General features: G+C 35.7%; 2 protein-coding genes across 5 annotated transcripts in view; one reads left to right on the top strand and one right to left on the bottom strand.

The window, feature by feature from the left end:
* Nucleotides 1-2,751, top strand: part of LOC121382728 (choline transporter-like protein 2) — a 117,740-nt gene extending 114,989 nt beyond the window's left edge. For all 4 annotated transcript variants that reach the window (XM_041512286.1, XM_041512283.1, XM_041512285.1 and 1 more), the window contains one exon: nucleotides 934-2,751. In XM_041512286.1, the coding sequence (XP_041368220.1) occupies nucleotides 934-1,043 (110 nt within the window). In that variant the 3' untranslated portion in view covers nucleotides 1,044-2,751. The remainder of the gene's footprint in view (nucleotides 1-933) is intronic.
* Nucleotides 2,752-13,292: 10,541 nt separating this feature from the next.
* Nucleotides 13,293-15,035, bottom strand: LOC121383610 (kelch-like protein 24). Its single transcript, XM_041513701.1, has one exon. It carries the CDS (start codon nucleotides 15,033-15,035, stop codon nucleotides 13,293-13,295), a length of 1,743 nt encoding a protein of 580 aa, XP_041369635.1.
* Nucleotides 15,036-22,908: the final 7,873 nt, after the last annotated feature.

The following is a 22,908-nucleotide window of genomic DNA, read 5'->3' as shown; positions in this document are numbered from 1 at the left end:
ATAATAAAACCCCACCCCACAAACACAATTTGGTAAAATGAAAACTACAAAGTTCATCACATTACTGTGTATCTCGACTGGAGTTCTTTTTCAACTTACGTGTATCTCTGGGTATAAAGAGCCTTGACTGTCCCATATTTTACTAAAGCCGAAATTGATCCACATAATTTTTATATAAATATCAAGTTTAAATTAGATTATTTATTTATAGAATAATATGATTCCATGAACGCCTTATGCACTGGACGAACAATATGTGTGTCCCCAATCTAAAACAGTATTTTGCTGTAAGCTTCAAACATGTAATAAGAAGTGGGTGCTGGCCAAATGTAACGAAGAAAGTACTCAGTGTCATGAACAACAAATTACCGAGGATCTATTTCAAGACATTGTTGATTTCAAAATCAGCTGAACCTAAAAGAAAATTACACAGATCGATTTGTAACCAGAGTCCAGATACATAAGTTACATAATTTAAAAACCCCCACAATGATAACGTAAAGAAATAAATTAATCAACCAATGTTAACAATAACGTCAGAGTCGAATTCATATATAGTGTGTAGAGGTCATTTGCCCACAGCTTTGTCGAACTAGAAGATAGGAAACTTTCAAACTCTGACCCCGCCTCCCCACTTCGTTGATAAGGGTAAATACCTACGTTACTTCCCTATCAGACGCAAAAAACAACCCAACCAGAATATAGTTTTTATTAGTGTTATGCACTATCTCTTGCAGGGAAAATCAGTTTCTCTTTCGATGACCAGTTCTTTTATTTGTTGATTTTAGTAACTGCTGTGCGTGAAGACTCCATGCGTCTAGCATGCTTGTAATTATCTGTATTACCCTAAATGGCAAAAATTACTTAAAATCGATGCCAAAAACCTATTTATATATTTGATTCACTTACTTAATGTGTTATTTTTGTTGGCAGGCGAAGATCTAGAGAAGAATGATGGATCTGCAGATAAACCATACTTCATGAACAAAGATCTCATGAAAGTGTTGGGCAAAAAGAACGTTATCGATAAAAAAGATGATTAAACCATTATCGGTGATACATTAGACTGTGATTTTTATTTTCAACTTTGAAGCATTAATACATATCGTATCTTATAAAACTTGTATCTAATACATTATATTCATAAATGCTTTTGTGATATAGCCATGTTTAACAAATATGACAATAAAAAGAATCATTCGATGTGTATTTACTTAGATTGTTCTATTCATATATGTAACATTTTGTGTTAATAATTAAGATGTGAATTGTATTAGTGTTCGGTCCGAATAATCGAATATTCCTTCGCTAATTTGGTATTCGAAATATTCGAATAGTATATTCAAGTATTCGAATATCTGGAATTTTCGGGTCGGGTGAGAAAAATTACTCTAAATAAGATTAATAATGCGGTTTCTTTTAATTAAAAGATCAGCCCTGCATGCTGCTTGCCACGTGCATTGAGTTGGGAAAATAAAACATGTCTCAAGTTCCATAATACAGTAGTGACGTCATGTGGGTGGCTGAAATTCATAAACGTATTTTCTATAAACCGGGAATGGGGTTCATCTACACTAATCAATATATCGATTTCATATCCTGTAAACAAGAATTAAAACAAATCTCTGTGATCATTTCATACAACAGTAGTTTTTCGGACATTATAAAACCTTTTAGGGCCAATTTTATACATTATTCAAAATTTTAATTCAAAACCTATTTGACAAGATTATCATACCAAAATAGATCCTGTATAACTAAATTGTCTACTTCAGATTTAAGATTAACATTAGAAACAGGTACATAGATAAACAGGCTATGTAAACTTTGTAATACTGATATATTGCAGATGAACCCATTATTTACTCAACTGTAAACATCAAAATATTAAAAAGAGAAGAAATGATATACATGTATCAAAATATAAAACTAATCCCAGCGTGTTTTAAATGAAAGGCGTGCTGTTTTTGAGTAATGCACCGTTATTGGAAAACCTTTCTTTATTTATTTTAAACATTCCAGTCTTGTGATTTTGTGAACTGATATGTTTCTCTTCCGCACACATGTGAACTGATCTGGTGGTTTTCTCTGTGAGGTCTTGGTGTATATTTGTTTTGGTTTTAATGTTGTTCATATATATTTTGATATTTGTATTTATAATTTTAAGAAGTCAAAACATATAGCTAGGTTAGCTACCAATCACTACTGCATTATGATTTGTATTTGTTTTGTATTGGTGTAAAATTGAATATATTCATCGTTTTGTAACTGTCCATTGTTCTACAGTATGTCAAAATTCAGTCACATTACATCGCTCATAAAATATGTGCCCCGGCGTTTCTGGCTGAGAGTGACAGAAGCTACATATACTTGTATCAATGTATGTAATTTTGTATAAAGTGTATTTGTGTTTATAATTCTATGTAAAAAGTTAATTTTGGGAGCCACAATAATGTTGAGTCTTTTTAAGGTTGTAAATAAAATGTTATAATATTCGCTCCATTCGAATGCAGGAAACGTATCCTAAATGACATTTTGTACAAAACGTTATACATTTCTATGCATCCACGTTGGTGGTATCAAATTATTTTATTGTGTATAGAAGTATCTGGATGTCGTACAGTTTCAGTTTTTGTTTTATAATTACTGTATGTACAGAACCGCATGGGCGGATCCAAGGGGGGGGGGGACCAGGGGGACGCGTCCCCCCCCCAAATTGTTCAAGTGCCCTCAAAATGTCCAAGTGCCCTTTTTGTTTGTAGATTTTTTTTTTTTTTAAGTAAACAATAATTATATTGTAGATAAATGAAATCAAGATTTTCGTGTACATGCGCAAGCTTGCAGATATGTGTCTGTGTTATTGAGTCTCAATGGGGCCCCATTGAGGTTCTAACGCGAGTGACGCCAATTTACTTCATTATTGCTAGTATATTATGACGTAGAACTGTAGGAATTCATATTAATTGTAAATATCAAAACTTGTAGTAAGGTGCCCTTTTGACGAGTCAATGTGCCCTTCTTTTTTGGTCCCCCCCTAAAAATATTTCCTGGATCCGCCCATGTGAACCTGACGTGTCTTATCAATGAGATGTATTCTAAAATGTTTGTTCATATATTTGGTTGTAGAAACACCGTTAATACATTTACCAGTACAGTCCAATATGTCCCTATAAACGGGCGACTAAGAATTTTACAAAGGTAGTCCGTTAGGCGACCATCAATATTAGGGTCCGGCGAGTATGGTACTAGTTAAAAAAAAACAAAGACACTGAAACCTAATTAAATATGACAAAACACATGGCGTCTGTGTTGGCGCGAACTAAGCAGCAGAAGACATAGAACATGCTCTATATTTTTACAGCGCCAGATTCAGCTTCTGTGGAATCGTATTTAATTAGCTTACATTATTCTCGGACAAAATCAAAACGTGAGCGCATGCGCATATATACAAATAACAATGACCTTTTTCATTACTACAGCCCAGGGCTTATTCCAAGGGTCACTTAACTGATTGTCGTTGTCGATATTGTTTTAAATTTAAGCGATTTGCATTAAATAAGAACATATCAGATCTAAAGTCTTGACACCAAGACTTACATAATGACATAACTGTCCAAATATTACTGTAATACACAATAAGTACACCGTTATGCTATGTAATATAATAACGTACATCGTATATTTTGGTAAAATGTTGGTTTTTTGTTTTTTACATATTTATTTTTCGTTTGATATTTATTTTATTAGTAGCCTACTACTGTAGCATTTACAATATCCAAATTAAACGCACAAATGTGCGTGCTTCGCCCATTCCCGAGGAAATCTGATACTGGAGATTATTGCATCGCAACAAAGAGGACTGCCACCCCGAGACTCTGTTTATATACTAAAGCACGCGCAGTTCTACCTTTATTCTCTTTGTATTGCATTATTTGTTTTTACTTTAGAGACAATGCAAGTCACGCTGTATACCTCGGCTGTTCTAGCATTTTGTTTTCACCCCTGTATTAAAAATAAGATTGAATCATAATTTAATGGTAATTTGTAAAGAGTTCTTTTTATTTATACTGGATTTCTTTTTTTCTTCAAAAAAATGTTATTTTAGTTGGTATGGATTTAAAACTTAATAACATGTTTTAATTGTATTCATTATGAAGTTACATGCCAATTCATCGGTTTCCTTTTCAAGGAAACACACTATATATGGTGAGCACATGATTATTATTCAACAAAGAATATTCTAATTTTGATTTTGGCTGTGCATTTAACTTACAATGTGATAATTGGAGGGCTAGTTGAATTTAAGAAGGGCCAGTAAAGTAAGATTGGTCTTCAACTGGCCCTGCTGGCGATCATGGTTTTCATGTTAATTTTCAACCCTGGTCTATATCTATATATATATATGCATACATAAACCTTCGCTAATGAAATGAGACTTGGTCGCTGGCCAAAGAATTGTAGGAAACTTCACGTCTGAAACTTACTTGTAAGCGTTGTTCTACAGCTGTTGACGAAAATTAAATGGTTCTTCTGACAGTGTAAATGTTTGACACGTTCCCTTCATTCACATTCATAAAATATCAACTAAACACGAATCGGACAATTCCCTCCCAGTATAACTAAAAGGGCTGTAAAAATGCACACAGCAGCTAGCGGAAATGGCGTCGCTTATTATTATGTCGTTTAAAAAAACCCACCTGTTTTACATAATAGTGAATTAACTTTTGCATTCTTACTCAACATAAATATCAATGAATTTTACACAAACAATACTATAGGCGTATTTAAAGCTAAAAATAATAAATTCAGTCATGTATTGTTACGGTATGAATATAAATTTAATTATAAGATTTGACCGCAAGTATGTTTTGGTTCATTTTTTAATTTATTATTATTATTTATTTTTATTTTTTTTGACATTTCGGGCAACACCGGACAAGCTAGGTGCCCCATTTATTTAACCATTTCTTACCTATTTACAATTAAATATTAAAAATATGTTGTACATTTAAAAGTGTCTGTGTTTGTATCTTGTACATTTAAAAGTGTCTATGCTTGTATTTCGTCTTAATAAAATAGTTGGTGCATGCTCGTGGGTTTTTTTTCTTTTACAACTTTAGTGCATGTTGTTTAAAATTAATTGTACCACGATTTGGTGTCGGTCCCATTGATTTGACCCGTGGTGTAATTTAGAGACAGATGTTCTGTGACGGCTTTAGAAAATTGTGTTCAATATACATGCACCTCCATTGACAGTGTCGTATTGTGACGGCTGGAATGGCTGGAATACGCGAGTCCCAGTCTATGAGGCCTGCGATTCATTGACCAGACTTATTGAGAACTCTGTGTGTTTGTTCAGATCCAGTGTACTCGGTGTCAGCATGCTGGCAGTATTTTGTTTATTTCGTGGAAAGATCAATGAGCACCAGCTAGTGTTGGGAATCGGTTAGAATTCCATCGTTGATCATTGGTTATAATCGGTCGGTACCAACCGATCAACTTTCGATTATACAATCGTTAGAACTATATGAACATAAGAAGGATATGAATTATAACCAATATGCTTCTACTGTCGTGTTCACCGGGATCACAATCCCACCCATGACTGGTTTTAGTTTTTATAACTATTTAAAAAATGTTATTGGTGTACACATGAAAACAAACACCAACCGAACGTATTTGCATCAATTCCATCATCTGAACTGGAAGAACAATTACAGTTGACATTTTCCCACACAATCGATCATGGATTTGTATAATTGATCATCACATCGGTAAAGCTAAATCGATAAAATTTCTATTATAATCCATCATTAGAACATCACTAGCACTAGCTGGTGTTATGGAGCGATCGATAAATGTATTGTTCATTGACGATGTTGAATAAAAACCAATGTCTTGTGAAAATGAAAACAGTGTTTCAAAACTGCTGATCTAAGAAATAACATTAAATACATGCCTTTACTTCGACTGTAATACAAAAAGGTGTTTGGCTTTTGGCGTTAATACATGTTTGCGCTGTTTGTTTTTTCAAACTTGTGTCCACTTTTATCAGTTACATTTTCAGTTGCAATGGTATTTTCAATACATTTTGTGTATAGTTGTGATTTACCGACCAGAAGAGGTAACAATCCATACCGACATTAACCTACGTACGACACAAACGTAATATCTGTATTGTGGTTCTTTCTCTGCAAACTGTTAAGTGAGGTAGTTGTTGCATTGGATAACACACGTCCATCAATGAAATCACTTTTGATCTGCAGTATGTCTTAACTAATTACTTAGAAAACATCCACTGTATTTGTTTTCATAAAGTTGTATTAATATATAGTATATATCCGAGGAAACAAAGTTATCAACATCTACGTTTCATTCATCAAGAATAATTATCCATGCTAAGTCATGTGTACTCATGTTCTGGCTACTGACTAGTTGCTGATCTGGGGTATTACAGTCCATTAATAATTAATGCTGATATTTCTTTTGGTAATGCTTTTGTGCGAAAACTATTCGTGTAAATTAGGGGAAGAAGGCTAACTTGCTTAAAATATGTTATTGTCTCCTACAAGACAATATTATTTTCATCAGATATGGGATTGTCATGTATGGAATGTAATAAGGAAGAGAGAGTGTGAGAGAGAGAGAGAGAGAGAGAGAGAGAGAGAGAGAGAGAGAGAGAGAGAGAGAGAGAGAGAGAAAGAACAACAAATGGAGAGGGTGTGAGGACAAAGGATATACCATTCTCATGACTTGAAAGTGTTAAGTGATCCCATTTAGCAAGTTAACATGATGTCCTCAAAATATGATCATACAAAATGTGCAGTCTGATGGAGTAAAGACAATCAACAAAGTCCAGTTTTACTTAATCTGCATAAATTGTAAGGTCATAATATATTAAAACAGGAATCCCGGTATCATTGTGATAGTTTGTGTCTTGCGTTACCACGAGACTAGGCGTATTTAATGTTTGGACAAAGGATAATATTCACCAAGGATAGCAATGTGCAGGGGTGATATTTTCTGTCTGTTCCTCACTTTCCCCATTAAATGAATGGCTATGACGGAAACATTGTTTCCAAAATATGATAGAAATGTTATCAAGGCGTATTACTTCCTTAGAATAAACTCTCCAAATCACATCATCACCGTGATGTCAGTATGAACTTCCTACCGCGAGTTTGATAGTAGTGGTTCCTTTAAATTAAGGGAACTGACCACATTAAAGACGTACCAAACTTGTTTGAGTGTGATGGATCGAGGTCTTTATGAACGTAATCTGTATTTGTTGCCAGTTTATGCATGCTGAACAAGACATTCGCGACAGTATACACAATGTCGCAGTGCGTGTGTTGAGTGCGTCATGGACGTTTAATAATACATCAAATTTTGTTTAGTAATATTCAGAAGTGATACTTCATTTTGATAATTAATTCAATAGTCTTAACGTTTTTGTGAAGTGTTTATAAAAAAGTGTGTATAAAAGATTCAATGTGACAAATGCTCTCTCTCTCTCTCTCTCTCTCTCTCTCTCTCTCTCTCTCTCTCTCTCTCTCTCTCTCTCTCTCTCTCTCTCTCTCTCTCTCACTGTCTCCCTATATTTAACTCACGCTGTCTGTCTCTCTGGGTGGAGGGGATTTGTATCAAGGCATGGCATGTGGTGTTCCTTGCTTTTATTTGCCACGAGTCACTTCTATGGCAATAGCGAGTTTTTTCTCTTATCAGACCAAATTTCGCACTAAAAATGTTACTGTCTTACTTGTCATGGTTTGCCAATTCCTGGCAGGTCATTATAATAAATATCGCTTTTTAGATCATAATGACAGAATAAATGCAGAACAGTGGTCTTCGTAGTGTGGTACAACTCTTTGGGTGAACTCAGTAATATCAAAATTATACAAAGTTTAAAGAAAAATAAGTCAAAACAGTTGTCATAAACATTTTATATTCTGGGTATACTAATAACACTATTTTTCATTCGAATCCTAATGAAAAATAAAAGTATATAGTATGGTTTCAATTTTCACACAGCACGGCAGCATATGTACATTGTGACTCAATGAAGTCAGTTTTTATTGTTAAATTTGTAATAAAATTTTACATTTAATACATTTTATTACAGATTGTTTTCAAAACAAACAGAATTTTGGCTCTTAAAAATTATCTGTGAACGTGAATAATATACAAAATTATAGTAATACTCCAAACAGTATCTAAAGTGGTTTACGCAATTTTTATATATATATATATATATATATATATATATATATATATATATATATATATATATATATATATATATAATATGCACGCGTCCCATTTATTTTCCTTTTTTAACATTAGGTCTTTGACCTAACTACTAAATGTATTCCAAATTCCGCCTAACTCCCACTTGTCCCGGACTCATTCACTTGGCTCGTGATGGGCGTGCTCGAAACATTCGTGATATATGAGAACGTTAATAGAGTTAAAGAAAGTCCCTAGGATATCAACAATGTCCAGGGAATATAAACGACATCCGCAGATAACAAAGACGAAGTGTTCCAGTTTCCAGAATTATACAATTATTTAACAGTTATGTGTAATTGAACATAAAAATAATGTTCACAGGTAAGTTTCCAACAGATACGATAGATCTCTTCCTTTCACCTCCAGTTATATTAAAGCAGTGAGGACTCGATTTCTAATAAATGTAAACTTAACTGCAGCTTGCTTATACATATTACTTTTATAAACCAAGTTAATTAAATAGAGAAGGTTAGTGAATAAAATTAACTTTAAAATTATACTTTAAAATTATTCTGCCAATTTAAATGTATATAATGTAATAAAAGTCAAACATGGGATGTTGGACAAGGGAACATGTTTAACGTTTGCTTGTGAGATCGCGTACGAGCGAGAGATGGGATGGGAACTCTTTTTACGTGCTCATATCCAATGAATGTTCAGGCACACCTACCCCGGACTTAGCCTCTGACTTCGCCAGTGACCAATTCTGGGGCAGAGAGATCGTTGACGTCCAAGACCAAGACCAAAGTATTTAACGTGCACATTCAGAACAAGCTGTTGTAGCACACGCCTGTCCTGGGCACAGGTGCCGACCTCAACCGGTTCCTCCGTCCATTGACATCAGTTTTTTTATAGTCTCAGATATTACGTTACGCTAGGAAGAGATCTACCTTTACAAAATAAATACCATTTCATTTAATTATTACGTTATGCACATATTTGCTCAATAAATAAACTAATAGTTTTTTTGGTCCAGCTTCCGTTTACAGTTTACAGTAAATGCACATCCTAAATCCTGAGAAAGTTCAACTTTCATAAATACGTCAGTTTAGCCCGTAGCAAAAACATTACCAACTTGATATAGTTAATACTATAAGCGTACGAGACGGGAAGTGGGGGTGGGATGCCCCCTAGTGTTGGAGCAAAACCTCATATTCGGGCAAAAATGTGCTAACCTAGGACCTTTTAACCATGTATTTCCATCATTCTACTAAAAATGCGCAGTTTACAACCCTATATAGCCGTTGGTAGTAATTCTAATACATTGCATAAACATAATATTAGCATTTCGTGATTGTTTTTTTCAGTTTAAAATTAGCGTAAAACAATTTCACAGAAAAAGTATTTACAATATTCATAAAAACAACATTTACGCACAGAAATAGCGTTGTGGTGCATTACAAATACATTGGAAATTCAAGCTAATAATACAAACAAATTCTAATGTGCATAAACATGAGACTATTATTACATAATTGCGTTTTTGGTCTAACTTCAATATAAAATAGTTTTAATAAAAAAGCTTTTGGGATAATCATAAAACAGCATAAATGTGACCGTAGCAACCTGTATGTGTAAACATGATCTCAGCGTACAAGGATATAGTTCCCAAAACACCAGTATTACACTAATCAGTTTTACAGTTATTATCTCACTAAATTAATAAAATGATTGCTATAATGTATAAAGAATATTAGGATACGTTTAACTAATAAAACAGTTAATCGATCGTAGAAGTTTAAATGTTTTGAAGACGGCAGAAAACGACTATTAAAATGTTTAATTCATTTAATTTATTTAACATTATGTATTTCATTAAAGATGGTTGGGGGGGGGGGGAGGGGGGAGGACGTAGCCCAGTGGTAAAGCGCTCGTTTGATGAGCGGTCGGTATGAGATCGATCCTCGTCGGTGGGCCCACTGGGCTATTTCTTGTTCCAGCCAGTGCAACACGACTGATATATCAAAGGCCGTGGTATGTGCTATCCTATATGTAGGATGGTGCATATAAAAGATCCCTTACTACTAATGGAAAAATGTAGCGGGTTTCCTCTTTATCACTGTATCAAAATGACCATATGTTTGATATCCAGTAGCCGATGATTAATAAATCAATATGCTGTAGTGGTGTCGTTAAACAAAACAAACTTCTTCTTCTTCATTAAAGATATACGAACACGAAATATGTCAATGAGTCGCCCAAAAAGAAACGCGACGCTAAAAGCTAAAGGAAATCTTATTTAATTTTGTTACGTAGAGAGGTGGTCAATGTATCCACTGTTTTGCTCGTAGACTGCCCTCAAACTATTTTTGTCCGTAAGGAAATCGATTTTGTTATTTCTTTCCATTTCTCTCTTTTAAGGACTGTTTGTGTCCTTTAGTTCATGCCGTAGTCAAAGGTAGATAAAATTTCACTTAGCTTTTGGCGTCGCATTTGTTTTTTTTAACTCACAATTTTGAATCTGTTGCTAACTTAACAATATTCGACATATGGGCCTACACATGTTACTGAATGTGGCAAATATCCATATAGTAATGAGTGAGAAATATTAAAATGATAGTCCCCATACGTTTAACCAATTCCGTATTCAGACGGGTTATCGGTTGTTTGGTTGTTTTTTGGTTGTTGTTTTTTGGTTTTTATTATTGGGGGGGGGGGGGGGGGGGTGAACACCCGATACCTTACTTCACGAATGTCATAATGAGGTACCTAGAAAGTCCTTTTTCCCTTTTGAAGTTTTTTTTTTCAGGGGACTGTGCTCGAAGTTTTTTTGTTAATGTTACATTTAATTCCTATTCAATATGTTTTTTCTTTACATACTCATAAAAATAAAACCTTCATCTAAGTTTAATTATTTCAATTTAAAGCAAACATTTGTATGTTTTGAACTGAAGTTCTTTCTTCTGTCAATACATAAAGTTATTAGCATAACAAAAGCATCACTACATAGTGTGTTTCAAACTAACGTTCCAGTTGACCTTTCGATCGGCAGACATCGACGTTTGACATATATTTAACTATTGTAAAAGAAAATTCAAGAGAAATTACTTTGTTATATTGTTGAAATAATTTAATGTAAAATAAAGACGTTCGGCCGTTATTGTGGATTAGAACTGTTAAGTGACTAAAAGTTAGGTATATAAGGAGGTGGGTCGGGATGGTGTGCAACATGGATGGTGTGGTGGTCATTGTGATATATTCCACCCTCAGAGTACTGCTAAAGCTAAACATGTCCCCTGTGCTATCTGGGATGTCTGTCCAGGACAGTGGGTTAGTTGTTAGTGGTTAGTGGTTAGTTATTAGTGAGGGAGAAGAGGGTGTAGTGAACTTAATCGTTGAGTCGTTAAAACTCGCTAGGAGCCGATACCGGGCTGCGAACCCTGTACCTATCAGCCTTATGTCCGACGGCTTAACCACGACACCACCGAGGCCGGTCTGGGCCCAACATTCAGTTTATTTCAACTTATGTTCGTGCTTATATACAAGTAAGGTTCAAGCACGATGTCCTGGTCACACACCTCAGTTATTTGGGCTGTCTGTCCAGGACAGTGAGTTAGTTGTTAGTTGTTAGTAGTTAGTTAGAGAGAAGAGGGTGTAGTAGTCTTACACCTACCCATTGAGTCGTTAAAATTCGCTCTGGGTGGGAGCCAGTACCGAGCTACGAACCCAGTACCTATCAGCTTTATGCCCAATGGATTAACTACGACACCACCGAGGCCGGTCTGGGCCAAACGAATTTTATCGCCTAAGTTCAAGGGCCATAACTCTGTGAAAACAAATGGCAAATTGCCATGGACCTTATACTTAATCTGTAACAGTGCGTGATAAAACTACATACAAAATTGTATCTCGATATCTTCAGACATTATTCATTACTTTAGCATGAACACCGAGTATGCTTTTAAATTCTGAAATAAATATATAACCTAAATAAATTAAAAACATCTTATTGAAACATTTCGGACGCTGTTTTCAATTTGAAAGATCGTTGAAACGGTAATTAAGAGCATACTCGAACGCAACATTAGCTCTGTGCATTCTTAGAACGTGTTTCATTCTGAGGGCGGACCGTAGCACAGTGGTAAAGTGCTGGCCTGATGCGCGGTCGGTCAATTGGTGGGCCTATTGGGCTATTTCTCGTTCTAGCCAGTTCAGCAAAGGTCGTGGTATGTGTTATCATGTCCGTGAGATGGTGCATATAAAAGATCCCTTGCTACTAATGAAAATATGTAATGGGTTTCCTCTCTAAGACTATATGTCAAAATTATAAAGTGTTTGACATCCAATAGCCGATGATTAATAAATCGATGTGCTCTAGTAGTGTCGTTAAAAAAAATTACTTTTTGATTCTATTGGAAGAAATTGTTCGACTTATCAATAATGAGCGTTATAATAAACAGGGGACTAATTCACTAGACTCTCGCAACTTGGCGATCCCACAGGACAGTGCAAGGACGATGAGATGTTAAGAGCGTCAGTTAAGCCTGGGTACTATAATCGTTATCGTTAGAGACCGTTTATAACACAACTCGTGTGTTTACGATCCTACATCACTCGCTTTCTCTGGTGATATACGACTTAAAACACACCCTTCATACAGGCGATACCTCACTGGAACTCGTTTAGTATTTTAAAATTAGGTATTTAAAATACAACAAAGAGTATGTATCTGAAAATTTAGTATGAAATAAACGTTACGTGTGAATTTTATGTGACCAATTATTTGGTCAATGACCGAAAATGTATAAATAAATTTACTCTCAATGAAAATACCTTGCCAATGTTTATATTTAGGATACATACATACACACGAACATATATATTCACATAAACAATTATTTTCATCATAAAACAACAGATCCTTTGATAAAAAAAATTATGTTTCATACATTTTAGTACATAAATATTTGAATTTATGTTTGGCTTCAGCACACAACGGTTTAAACAACGTCCGTTGGGAATGTTTGATATTCTCTATATACACTGTTTTATGCTGACCTTGTTCAAGTTCCATTGCCGTTGATTATATTCTTACTGCCTCTTGGATACTCTTGTCTCAAGTGATGACTGTTGATAACCGACTTCACGCAAGCGTCAATCACATTTGGGAATGGCATTCTGTCTGGAAGCGTTTCAGCTCCAGCTTTCAGTGGATCAAAGCAGAGCATTGTATCACAGGCACTATCGTTTCGTTTCTTGCCTCCAATTAAGATAATGTTCCCTCTGTACTGAACTGCCCCAAAATGAACTCGTCCAAAATTCTCCACTTTGCCGATTGTACGACATCCACCATCTTCAGAAAATTCAATGACGTCACCATCTGTTGTAATAACAAAAACAGCCGAATCGCATACGACCGTTCTGGTCAAACGGCATGCAAAAGGGAGATCTGTAAAGTGAGATGACTGGCCAATCCTGGTATCAAAACACTGGATCGCAGGTGTGTTTCTGTTATTACGTTGAGCTCCGCCAAACGTGAAAATCTTTTCACCAATTACAGACGCAGACACCATCTCCACCGGGATGGGTAAATCTCCAGCCATGGACCACTTGCCAGTGTTGATGCTGTATTTCTCTATTGAAGACATTACTTTGTTTCCAACTGGCAGGTTTCTGTTGTATCCACCGAGAACATATACGGAGTCTCTTACTGCAACCATACCATGACGTGATCTGCCTTGTGCCATTTGTTCGCACTCTCTCCAGTCATTGCTCTCGTTGTTATACTTAAAGAGCTTGGGCCATTTTCTACTTCCACCTGACAGGTAGATATTGTTAGCGTAGGTGCAAGAAGAAAACTCTACACCTGGGTCATACGGAAGAGGTGCCAGGTAGAACCATTTGGATTGCCGAAAGCTATAGCAGAGAACTTCAGTGGGTTTGGTTTGTGTTGACCCGCCTGTTAACATCACAATCACTTCATCTGGATCAAAGGAATTTCGATACGCTGCTCGTTTTGATGTGAATTCTTGCCTTCTGGCAGGCAGCATGTGATATCTCTTGGCCTCTTCCAGCATTACTCGACAAACCATATCCTCCTTGAGTAACCCTTTATTGTGGCTGATGCTTAGAAGATATTCGGGACTCACCAGAGGTAGCCGCAGATGTTCGACAATATAAGATAAATGTACACTCCGGTTGTCTGGATCAATGTCCACCCACCTAAAAACCGCCTCGCAAACCATCTCCTCGTTTGGGACCACCAAATCATCATCTTTTATTATGGCTGCTAATTCGTCGACGTTCATATCTTTGAAATCTTCTGATCGCGCCAAGTCAAGGAAATGATCGAGTATTAGCGGCCAGGCTTTGTCTTTGAGTTCCTCACAGTCATGTGTCCGTCCTAGTCGCCACATTCTTATACAGTTTTCAGGCGTAAGAATTTCTACCAGAAATTCGCCACACATATCGATGAGGCCTTTTACTTGAAGAGTTGTTGCGGCCCTCAGAAGACTCTCTGCATTTTCTTCACAGACGACATTTTTACCGGTGTATATAAAATTCAGAACGCTGTCAAATGTTGAGACATCTATATTTAATAAGGTCAAAGTCCCATCCGGGCTGTCCCTCATCCCTGATGAGAAGGTGGCATCAAAGTGAGCGGACATTGCTGCCAAGACTGCCCTATGACACCGAAAGCGCTTATTCTGAACAATAATACTTGCATCAGCGAAGTGTCCACTCGTCCACAAGTATTTGATACCTTCAGAGACAGTCTCCAGGTACTTCTGATGCCAACCACTCATCGTTGCTCTGTGAATAATAATAATAATAACAATAATAAAATAATAATAATAATCATGAAGATGATGATGATGATGATGAAGATGATGATGATGACCTAGATGTTTAAAGGGAGCTAACGCTTTCGCTCCCCATCACTCCTTAGTATGTGAATTTATATGGTATCAATATGGTACTCTTAAATGTATCCCCATGATGTTAGTTAGGGAATTAAATGTCTCAGCATTTTGGTAGAGTGCAATCATCTCAAAGAAACTAGAAAAGATATCATTTTATTTGGTCAACGAAATATAATGGAATCGTTTCGATTCTATCCAGAACTTTTATTCCAATTTCTACGTGATACTGACTTTTATGCTAAATTTTAATTTGACCTATCTGTGATATTTGTATTTTTGCACAATTCTTTACACTGTGTTTTAATTTACCTTTTGAATTTTTATCTTGATGTTGATCATCACTTTTGTTTTGCATTTTTCATAGTTTGACACTCAATAGCTGATGTATTTTTCGTGCTGGGGTGTCGTTAAACATCTATTCTATTTTATTTTAAATGTCTAAGTGTTTTAAACAAAAATAATTTAAAATGTGAATTTCAATGATTACATTAGTTATATTAAAAAAAGTTATTATTATTATTATTATTATTATTATTATTTAAATATGCATGATTATTCATAGATGCAAATATAATCAAGCTTAATTGATCCATGACGTACAGTGATGATGCATCTAAACATAAAAATTAACGTCAAAGATCAAATTTAGACAATATCCGGAAAACCTGTTTCAAAATACTGCATTAGGGATATATTTTTATCCTAAACATGTACAAAATGTTTAAGAGGCGACTCTCCCAATTTAGACGTCAAGGTCAGGTCAAGGCCAAAGATCAAAGGTCAGACTAAAATGGTATTCAAGAAATTCAGAAAAAGCACTAAATTTCGAATAATTAAACTAGTATTTTCATTACCAAACCCTCAGTCGTTTTCCTTTTGTGGTTTCAAAGATGTTAATAAAGGATCCGGAGAATACAAATGTGGTACCCTTGAACATTTTGAAATATTAAAGATGGCGTCTAAGATGTCTGTCAAAACAGAACTGGCAATATACCAGATATGTTATCAGCTCTGACAAACTGTTGATGTCTATGACCGGCTTTTAGGGAGACAAGTAATTAATGTTTAACAACTTAAGAATGTTGATACATTTATGCATTCCACTTTAGTAGTACTAGTAGTTTTCATAGTAAACTATTTCATGTCTGCTTTTATTTACATGTATATAGCATCCACCTATCCACAACAGACACTATTACCAGAATGTTTTTCGGTATTGTCAGTATCATATATTAAGAATTAAAGTTGTATTGTGCGAGCCTCTGGCGAATATAATACATTATTTTTATTCCTATTTATGATATTGATGATACCAAAACACACGAGGGTAATAATCTCTTTATCATATAATTTCAAGCTTAATATTACGTGTTTTTGTAAACTGTACAAGCAACTTTAATTCCAATCCGCCATTACTAGATATTCAAATGACGTGAGAATATGTGACGCGGTATCTTTGTAAATGGAAATGACGTCAAACTTGCATGTCGTCATTTTGGATATCCTTACATAAAAATAAACTAGTGCTTAACGGGTATGGGTTTCAGTGTAGGGTTGCTGTTGAAATGTTTTTTAATTATAACTGAATGCATACGTCAGTTATGGAGTGTCACCGTAGTACATTTGCTTAAATGTCAATAAAGGTAATGCCGTGACCTCGATTAATTTACATCTAATTGCAAAGGTATCAAATTCTGAAAGTATGTGATCTGAAAAATATCACATACTTTGAATTCACTGGATATCCTAGCTACTATATAATCAGACAAACTGGACGCGTTTATCCCAAAAACATATTGTGACATGCTGTTCGTAAATGTTATTTATTTTATCACTTGCAAAAAATGCGATATGCAATATATAGAACAAACAGGCGATAAGCTGTCTTTACGAATTAATGGACATCGTAGCGACATCAATTTATATACATGTAAATCTACATTAGTAAATACCCACTTTAATACAAATTGTCATTCCATATCAAACTTTTCTTTTACTCCAATTGAATAGTTATTTAGCAATGGTGAACACTACCGCGTAGTCAGGGAAACATTTTGGATACAGGAATTACAAACTAAAACATCACATGGACTTAATGACAAAGGTTTATTTAATGTAAATACATCTTAATCACTTAGTAACATTATAAATATACACTGTAGTACAGTGGGATTACTTTGTATTTCTATACATTGAACAAATGTTTTATGGACAACGTTAGGCTTGTCTTTATAGTAATTTAACAAAATTGCTAAAAAAAATGCATTTAGACCTATGCACTGTTATAATTATCTTTGTATACTTGAAATGTAACTTTGTACTTTAAAATTTCAAAATGTTCAGTTAGTGGTCTAACGTCTGTTCTCACAGCACTGTTTCTACGCATTAACCTGCTACTTTTCGACTACGTTTGTATCTACTACAGATCCTGAACCATGATATTATTAGAAGTATAATTAACGCGTTTGTCTCAACGACGTCAGGATGACATGGCTTCATCTTATTGTAAATTTGAAAAAGGCAAAAATGACGAACCATGTTATTAAACTACTAAACTGTTGGTGGTGGTGTTTTATATAATATATGTATGTGTGTATTGATGTATGAATATCTATATATTTTATGTAAGTCGAGGTTGACTGTTACATACATAGATACTAATGCACTGGCGCAGGGGATAATTAAATGAATGCTCTTTAACTCAACCACATGCATGGGGCCTACAATTTACGCGGTCGATCCCGATTACGTGCACGAAATAGTGGGCAGACCTGGCACTGGCTAGTATGTATTGGTGTATGAATAGCTATATATGTATGTATGTATGTATGTATGTATGTATACGTGTGTCTGTGCGCGCGCTCGCGTGCGCGCCCGTGTGTATGTATTAGTCGTCGGTCCGAACATTTGAATATATTATTCACTCGTTAATTTGCTATTCGAAATATTCGAAAAATATTTGTAATTATTCGAATATCTCGAAGTTTTAGTCATCGGGGAAAATGACTTTAAATGAGATGTATAATGTGGGTTTTTTAATTCTAAGATCTTTTCATTTTAGGGTTTACGGGTAATTTATTATTATTATTATTATTAATAGTTATTTTAAAGGTGTTATATCAGGACAGAACAAAACTATAAATTTTGTCATTTCCAGAAAGTGTTACAAATTTTGAACAGAATGTTAGTACATATTCTTAACTATGGTTAACTGGGCTTCTGTTTCAGTGAATGTCCCGCTGGATTAACGGTTGATGTCCTGGACTGTGAAATTCACTGTGAATCAATGCAGACTTTTCGAATCCTGGTCGACTGACACTATTTTACAAAAATGTATATATGCAAAAGAAACACAAGTTAAGTGGCTATATTACTTTAAACTCGAAACGATCTTAATTTTGTTACTAATTATGCACCTAAATATATGCTTAAATTCAAGCTAAAGTAAGACGTACCTGTTAAGTTTCTTTGACCGGTCAGTTCATTTGTCCACTACGTCGACACTTTTGCCACCACGAAGCCGTCACCTAGGTGATGTAGCTATGACAATTAAGTAGCGGGATTAATTGAAAATCCGTGGGGTGACGGTTAACTCATGGGATTAATTGGAAATCCGCGGGATTACGGTTAATCATCCACTTAATTCCGATTACCCCCTCCAGTGGAAGGAGCTGGCAGTGTCGACATGAAGAACGAGGTTTTACTGATTATTTATGCAGATATAATATTAATGAGCTTATTGGTAGAGACACTTGCGTAATTTTGTGTCAGATGGTTGCTGAAAAAAGGTCCACATAGGTTATGTTGTAAAAGGTTTTAAAAACGATGTATCTTTTTTCCAAACACACTGAGCTAGTTTATTGTGCCTGGGTTATCAGTGGGTTATGAAAACCTACAGGTTACCTTCGGGTTAACCAATGTATTATTTGCTTTGCAAGTTTCATGTGCACGGGTTTCAGTAACCTCAGGCTAACACCAGGTTACAAATTTACTGCTCGATAAACCCGCTATTGGGCAGATTTAACGCTGGGTTTGCTCTGATGACATGAGGGATATTGGCACAAACATCGGTTTTTTACGTCATTATTTAGGGCTATGTATCTTAGGGACAATTTGAAACCTTCAGGTATGTTTTTAGAAGAGGATACATGGTTTTTCTAGGGATGGGGTGCCACTTTTTGAAAAGCGACACCTACAGTATTCCAAAATACACTAACATGCATTACATACAGGAAAATATTATTAATTATATTATATTTGTGATCATAATTGTAACGAATTATGGACTGGATCATACAGTTGTTCATTGTAAGTAATTATTTCATTTAACCACCAATTTAGTACATGACTGGTGTTTATATATACATGTATATACTTTCAGCGTATACAAAAATTATACATCGTAAAAAATGCATTTAAAAAGTGTTGTATTTACCAGCATTGGTAATGATGAATTTTGCTTGTAGAATGTAAGAAATTGCAATTTAGTGTATTCAGTTTTAAAACCTTTCTGGTATAATGCCCTTTAGGAGTACATGTTAAGTGACTGTTGTTTGAGGTACGACGGGTAGTTGAATATACCTCCCAAAGCAGAAACCAGCTTACAAATGGATCGATAATGTTGCTCTTTCAAACAATACATTTCTATTTTGTACATTAATACTCATTAGATGAAATACTTGTGAAAATGGGAGTGTGACGTAGCCCAGTGGAACAGCGCTCGCTCGCTGTGCGGTCGGTTTGGGGTCGATCCCCATCCGTAACCAGGCTCTAAGAAATCAAGCTCAAACGGCAAATTAAATTGTTGCAAACCTTCATCAGGCTACTGGTGTCCGAGTTACGAGTCAGATGATTAGAAATCGTCTTCATGCAGCCCATCTTCATGCTCGACGGCCCCAGGTTGTGCCTACCTTGACAAAACGCTGAAGCATATTATGAGCCTTCCCGCCCCGGAGTTGGTCACTGGCGAGGTCAGAGACTAAATCCGGGGCGGGCGTGCCTGAACCCTCGGGATATGGGCACGTAAATAGAGTTCTCTTCCTTCCTTCCATATGAAGGAAGGAAATGTTTTATTTAACGACGCACTCAACACATTTTATTTACGGTTATATAGCGTCGGACATATGGTTAAGGACCACAAACAGATATTGAGATAGGAAACCCGCTGTCGCCACTTCATGGGATACTCTTTCCGATTAGCAGCAAGGGATCTTTTATATGCACAATCCCACAGACAGGATAGCACATACCACGGCCTTTGATATACCAGTCGTGGTGCACTGGCTGGAGTGAGAATCCTTCCATATGAGCTTTGTTATTGCAGATTGCTGTCGCTCAGCCTTACGAGTTAGTGTCAACCGTTACGGTTGGCATCACCGCGGTGTCAACAAACAAACATGTTCCGCCGGTTTTTTTTTTGACAACACCAAATACATGGCTAAAGCAAATTAATAAATACGCGTTTACATTATTATTGGTTCGAATCTTGTTTATTACTCTTCCATTTACGATTTTTGTCGAAATCGCCACGATCTTGTGTTTTCTTCTTTTGTGTTTATTATTTCTCGTTATTTATTTATTTCTCGTTATTGTCTGACAGATTTAATTAATCAGTATTAATAGCAACAAACCTTTTTTAATTTCATATTGTATGTATGACCACTTCGATCTAAAGGCAAGACTGACGTCGTCAAAATAATTTATTTTATGTTCATACGAGCAAACCGGCCTCGGTGGCGTAGTGGTTAGGCCATCGATCTACAGGCTGGTAGGTACTGGGTTCGGATCCCAGTCGAGGCATGGGATTTTTAATCCAGATACCGACTCCAAACGCTGAGTGAGTGCTCCGCAAGGCTCAATCGGTAGGTGTAAACCACTTGCACCGACCAGTGATCCATAACTGGTTCAACAAAGGCCATGGTTTGTGCTATCCTGCCTGTGGGAAGCGCAAATAAAAGAGCCCTTGCTGCTAATCGGAAAGAGTAGCCCATGTAATGGCGACAGCGCGTTTCCTCTCAAAATCTGTGTGGTCCTTAACCATATGTCTGACGCCATATAACCGTAAATAAAATGTGTTGAGTGCGTCGTTAAATAAAACATTTCTTTCTTTCTTTCTTTCTTTCTTTCATACGAGCAAAACTACGAGTAAAACTACTTCGTTCGAAGATTCGTAAAAACATCTTAATGTAACGTCATCGTTGTAACTGCTTGCTTGCCATTGCGTGCTTGAAACTTGGCATGCCCTTCTCACAAGAAACCCTATGTGTACCAATTGATGGACATTTTAACAATAATGACAATATGGAAGAAATTTATGCAATGGCTGCTAGACGTCGATTAATTGTGAATGTCTTTGCCTAAAATTGAGTGTTCCTTTAGAATTAACTGTCTTGACCTTTTGCTTCACATAATAAATAAATTGTAAATGTATTTGGGGGTTGTTTTTTAAGATGTAATTGAAAATATACTTTAGGTGTCTGTCTGAGTACACAATGCATGTTTTATATGCATCTATGTGTGTGTGTGTGTGTGTGTACGAAAAATACATCGGCTATTGGGTGTCAAACTATGGTAAATGTAAACAAATAAAGTGATGATCAACATCAATATAAAAATTTAACAGTTAAACTAAAACACAGTGTAAAGAACTGTGCAAAAATACAATAATTTAGAGTAAAAGTCAGTATCACGTAAAAATTGTAAAACAAATTCTGGATGGAATAGAAATGATTCCATCACATTTCTCCGACCAAACATATCTTTTCGAGTTTCTTTCAGAAACTTACTCCACCAAAATGTGACGCACCGTCCGAATACCCTTCTTCAAGGTATAATTCATATTCTACTAACTAATACAGCTATCTTACATACAGCCATAATGTATATCATGATTAGAATATTGCAAAATATGTTCCATATGTGGCTCAACCTGCAATTTGGTGGCCATTTTTATTTTTTCGGACATCTTGGAAGTTGTTTTTATTCATATTGCCTGTTTACAGTTATTAAGTTTTATAATAACATAAGTTTACTGACTTACACTGAAATAATTCATCTGATATTGCCCCTACAACAGATAAACGTACTGGGTACATATGTCAAACTTCAAAATTGCCGCCCAGGTCAACACACGTGACCTTCACGATGGCTCCCGATCTGAAAATTAAATTTATGGTATATACAAGCACTGTGCTTGTACCATAAAATGCATATTTAACTGTGTTTGTTTCAGCATATGTCTGTGAATTCGTTGACCATAAAATAAGTTCTGGGTTGTTATTTGTTTCATTAAATGACTGAACTATTACTAATACGCCAGGTTCCCGTTTTAAGAAGAGATCTTTGCGCCAATACCACTTAAGTAAATACTGTATCTATGCACTTAAGTAAATACTGTATCTATGCACTTAAGGTGATCATAGCGTTAAGATCGCTTCATAAAACGGGGTCCTGGGCTCGCCCGCTGTGCTTGCGTTGTAGGATCGAACCACTCAGCGGACCGATTCAGTAATTGGGATTTTCCCGTCCCAACCAGTGACCAACGACTGGTATATCAAATACCGTGGTATGTGTTGTCATGTCTGTAAAAACGTGGATATAAAATATTCCTTGCTGTTAATGGAAAAAAATAGCGGATTTCCTCTACGACTTCGTGTAAAAAATTACCAAATATTTGACATCCAGTAGCCGATGATTACATTATAAATTAAATTGAATTAATCAATGAATCTGTTAGGGGGTTTGGGAGTATGCTTCT

The sequence above is a fragment of the Gigantopelta aegis genome, chromosome 10 (assembly GCF_016097555.1).
Source record: "Gigantopelta aegis isolate Gae_Host chromosome 10, Gae_host_genome, whole genome shotgun sequence".
Taxonomy (NCBI): Eukaryota; Metazoa; Mollusca; class Gastropoda; order Neomphalida; family Peltospiridae; genus Gigantopelta; species Gigantopelta aegis.
The sequence above is the reverse complement of the archived record's forward strand: the minus strand, read 5'-3'. Positions and strand labels throughout refer to the sequence as shown.

Coding starts and splice junctions, on each gene's coding strand:
- LOC121383610 (XM_041513701.1), bottom strand. CDS start 15,035: ATGAGTGGTTGGCATCAGAAGTACCTGGAGACTGTCTCTGAAGGTATC.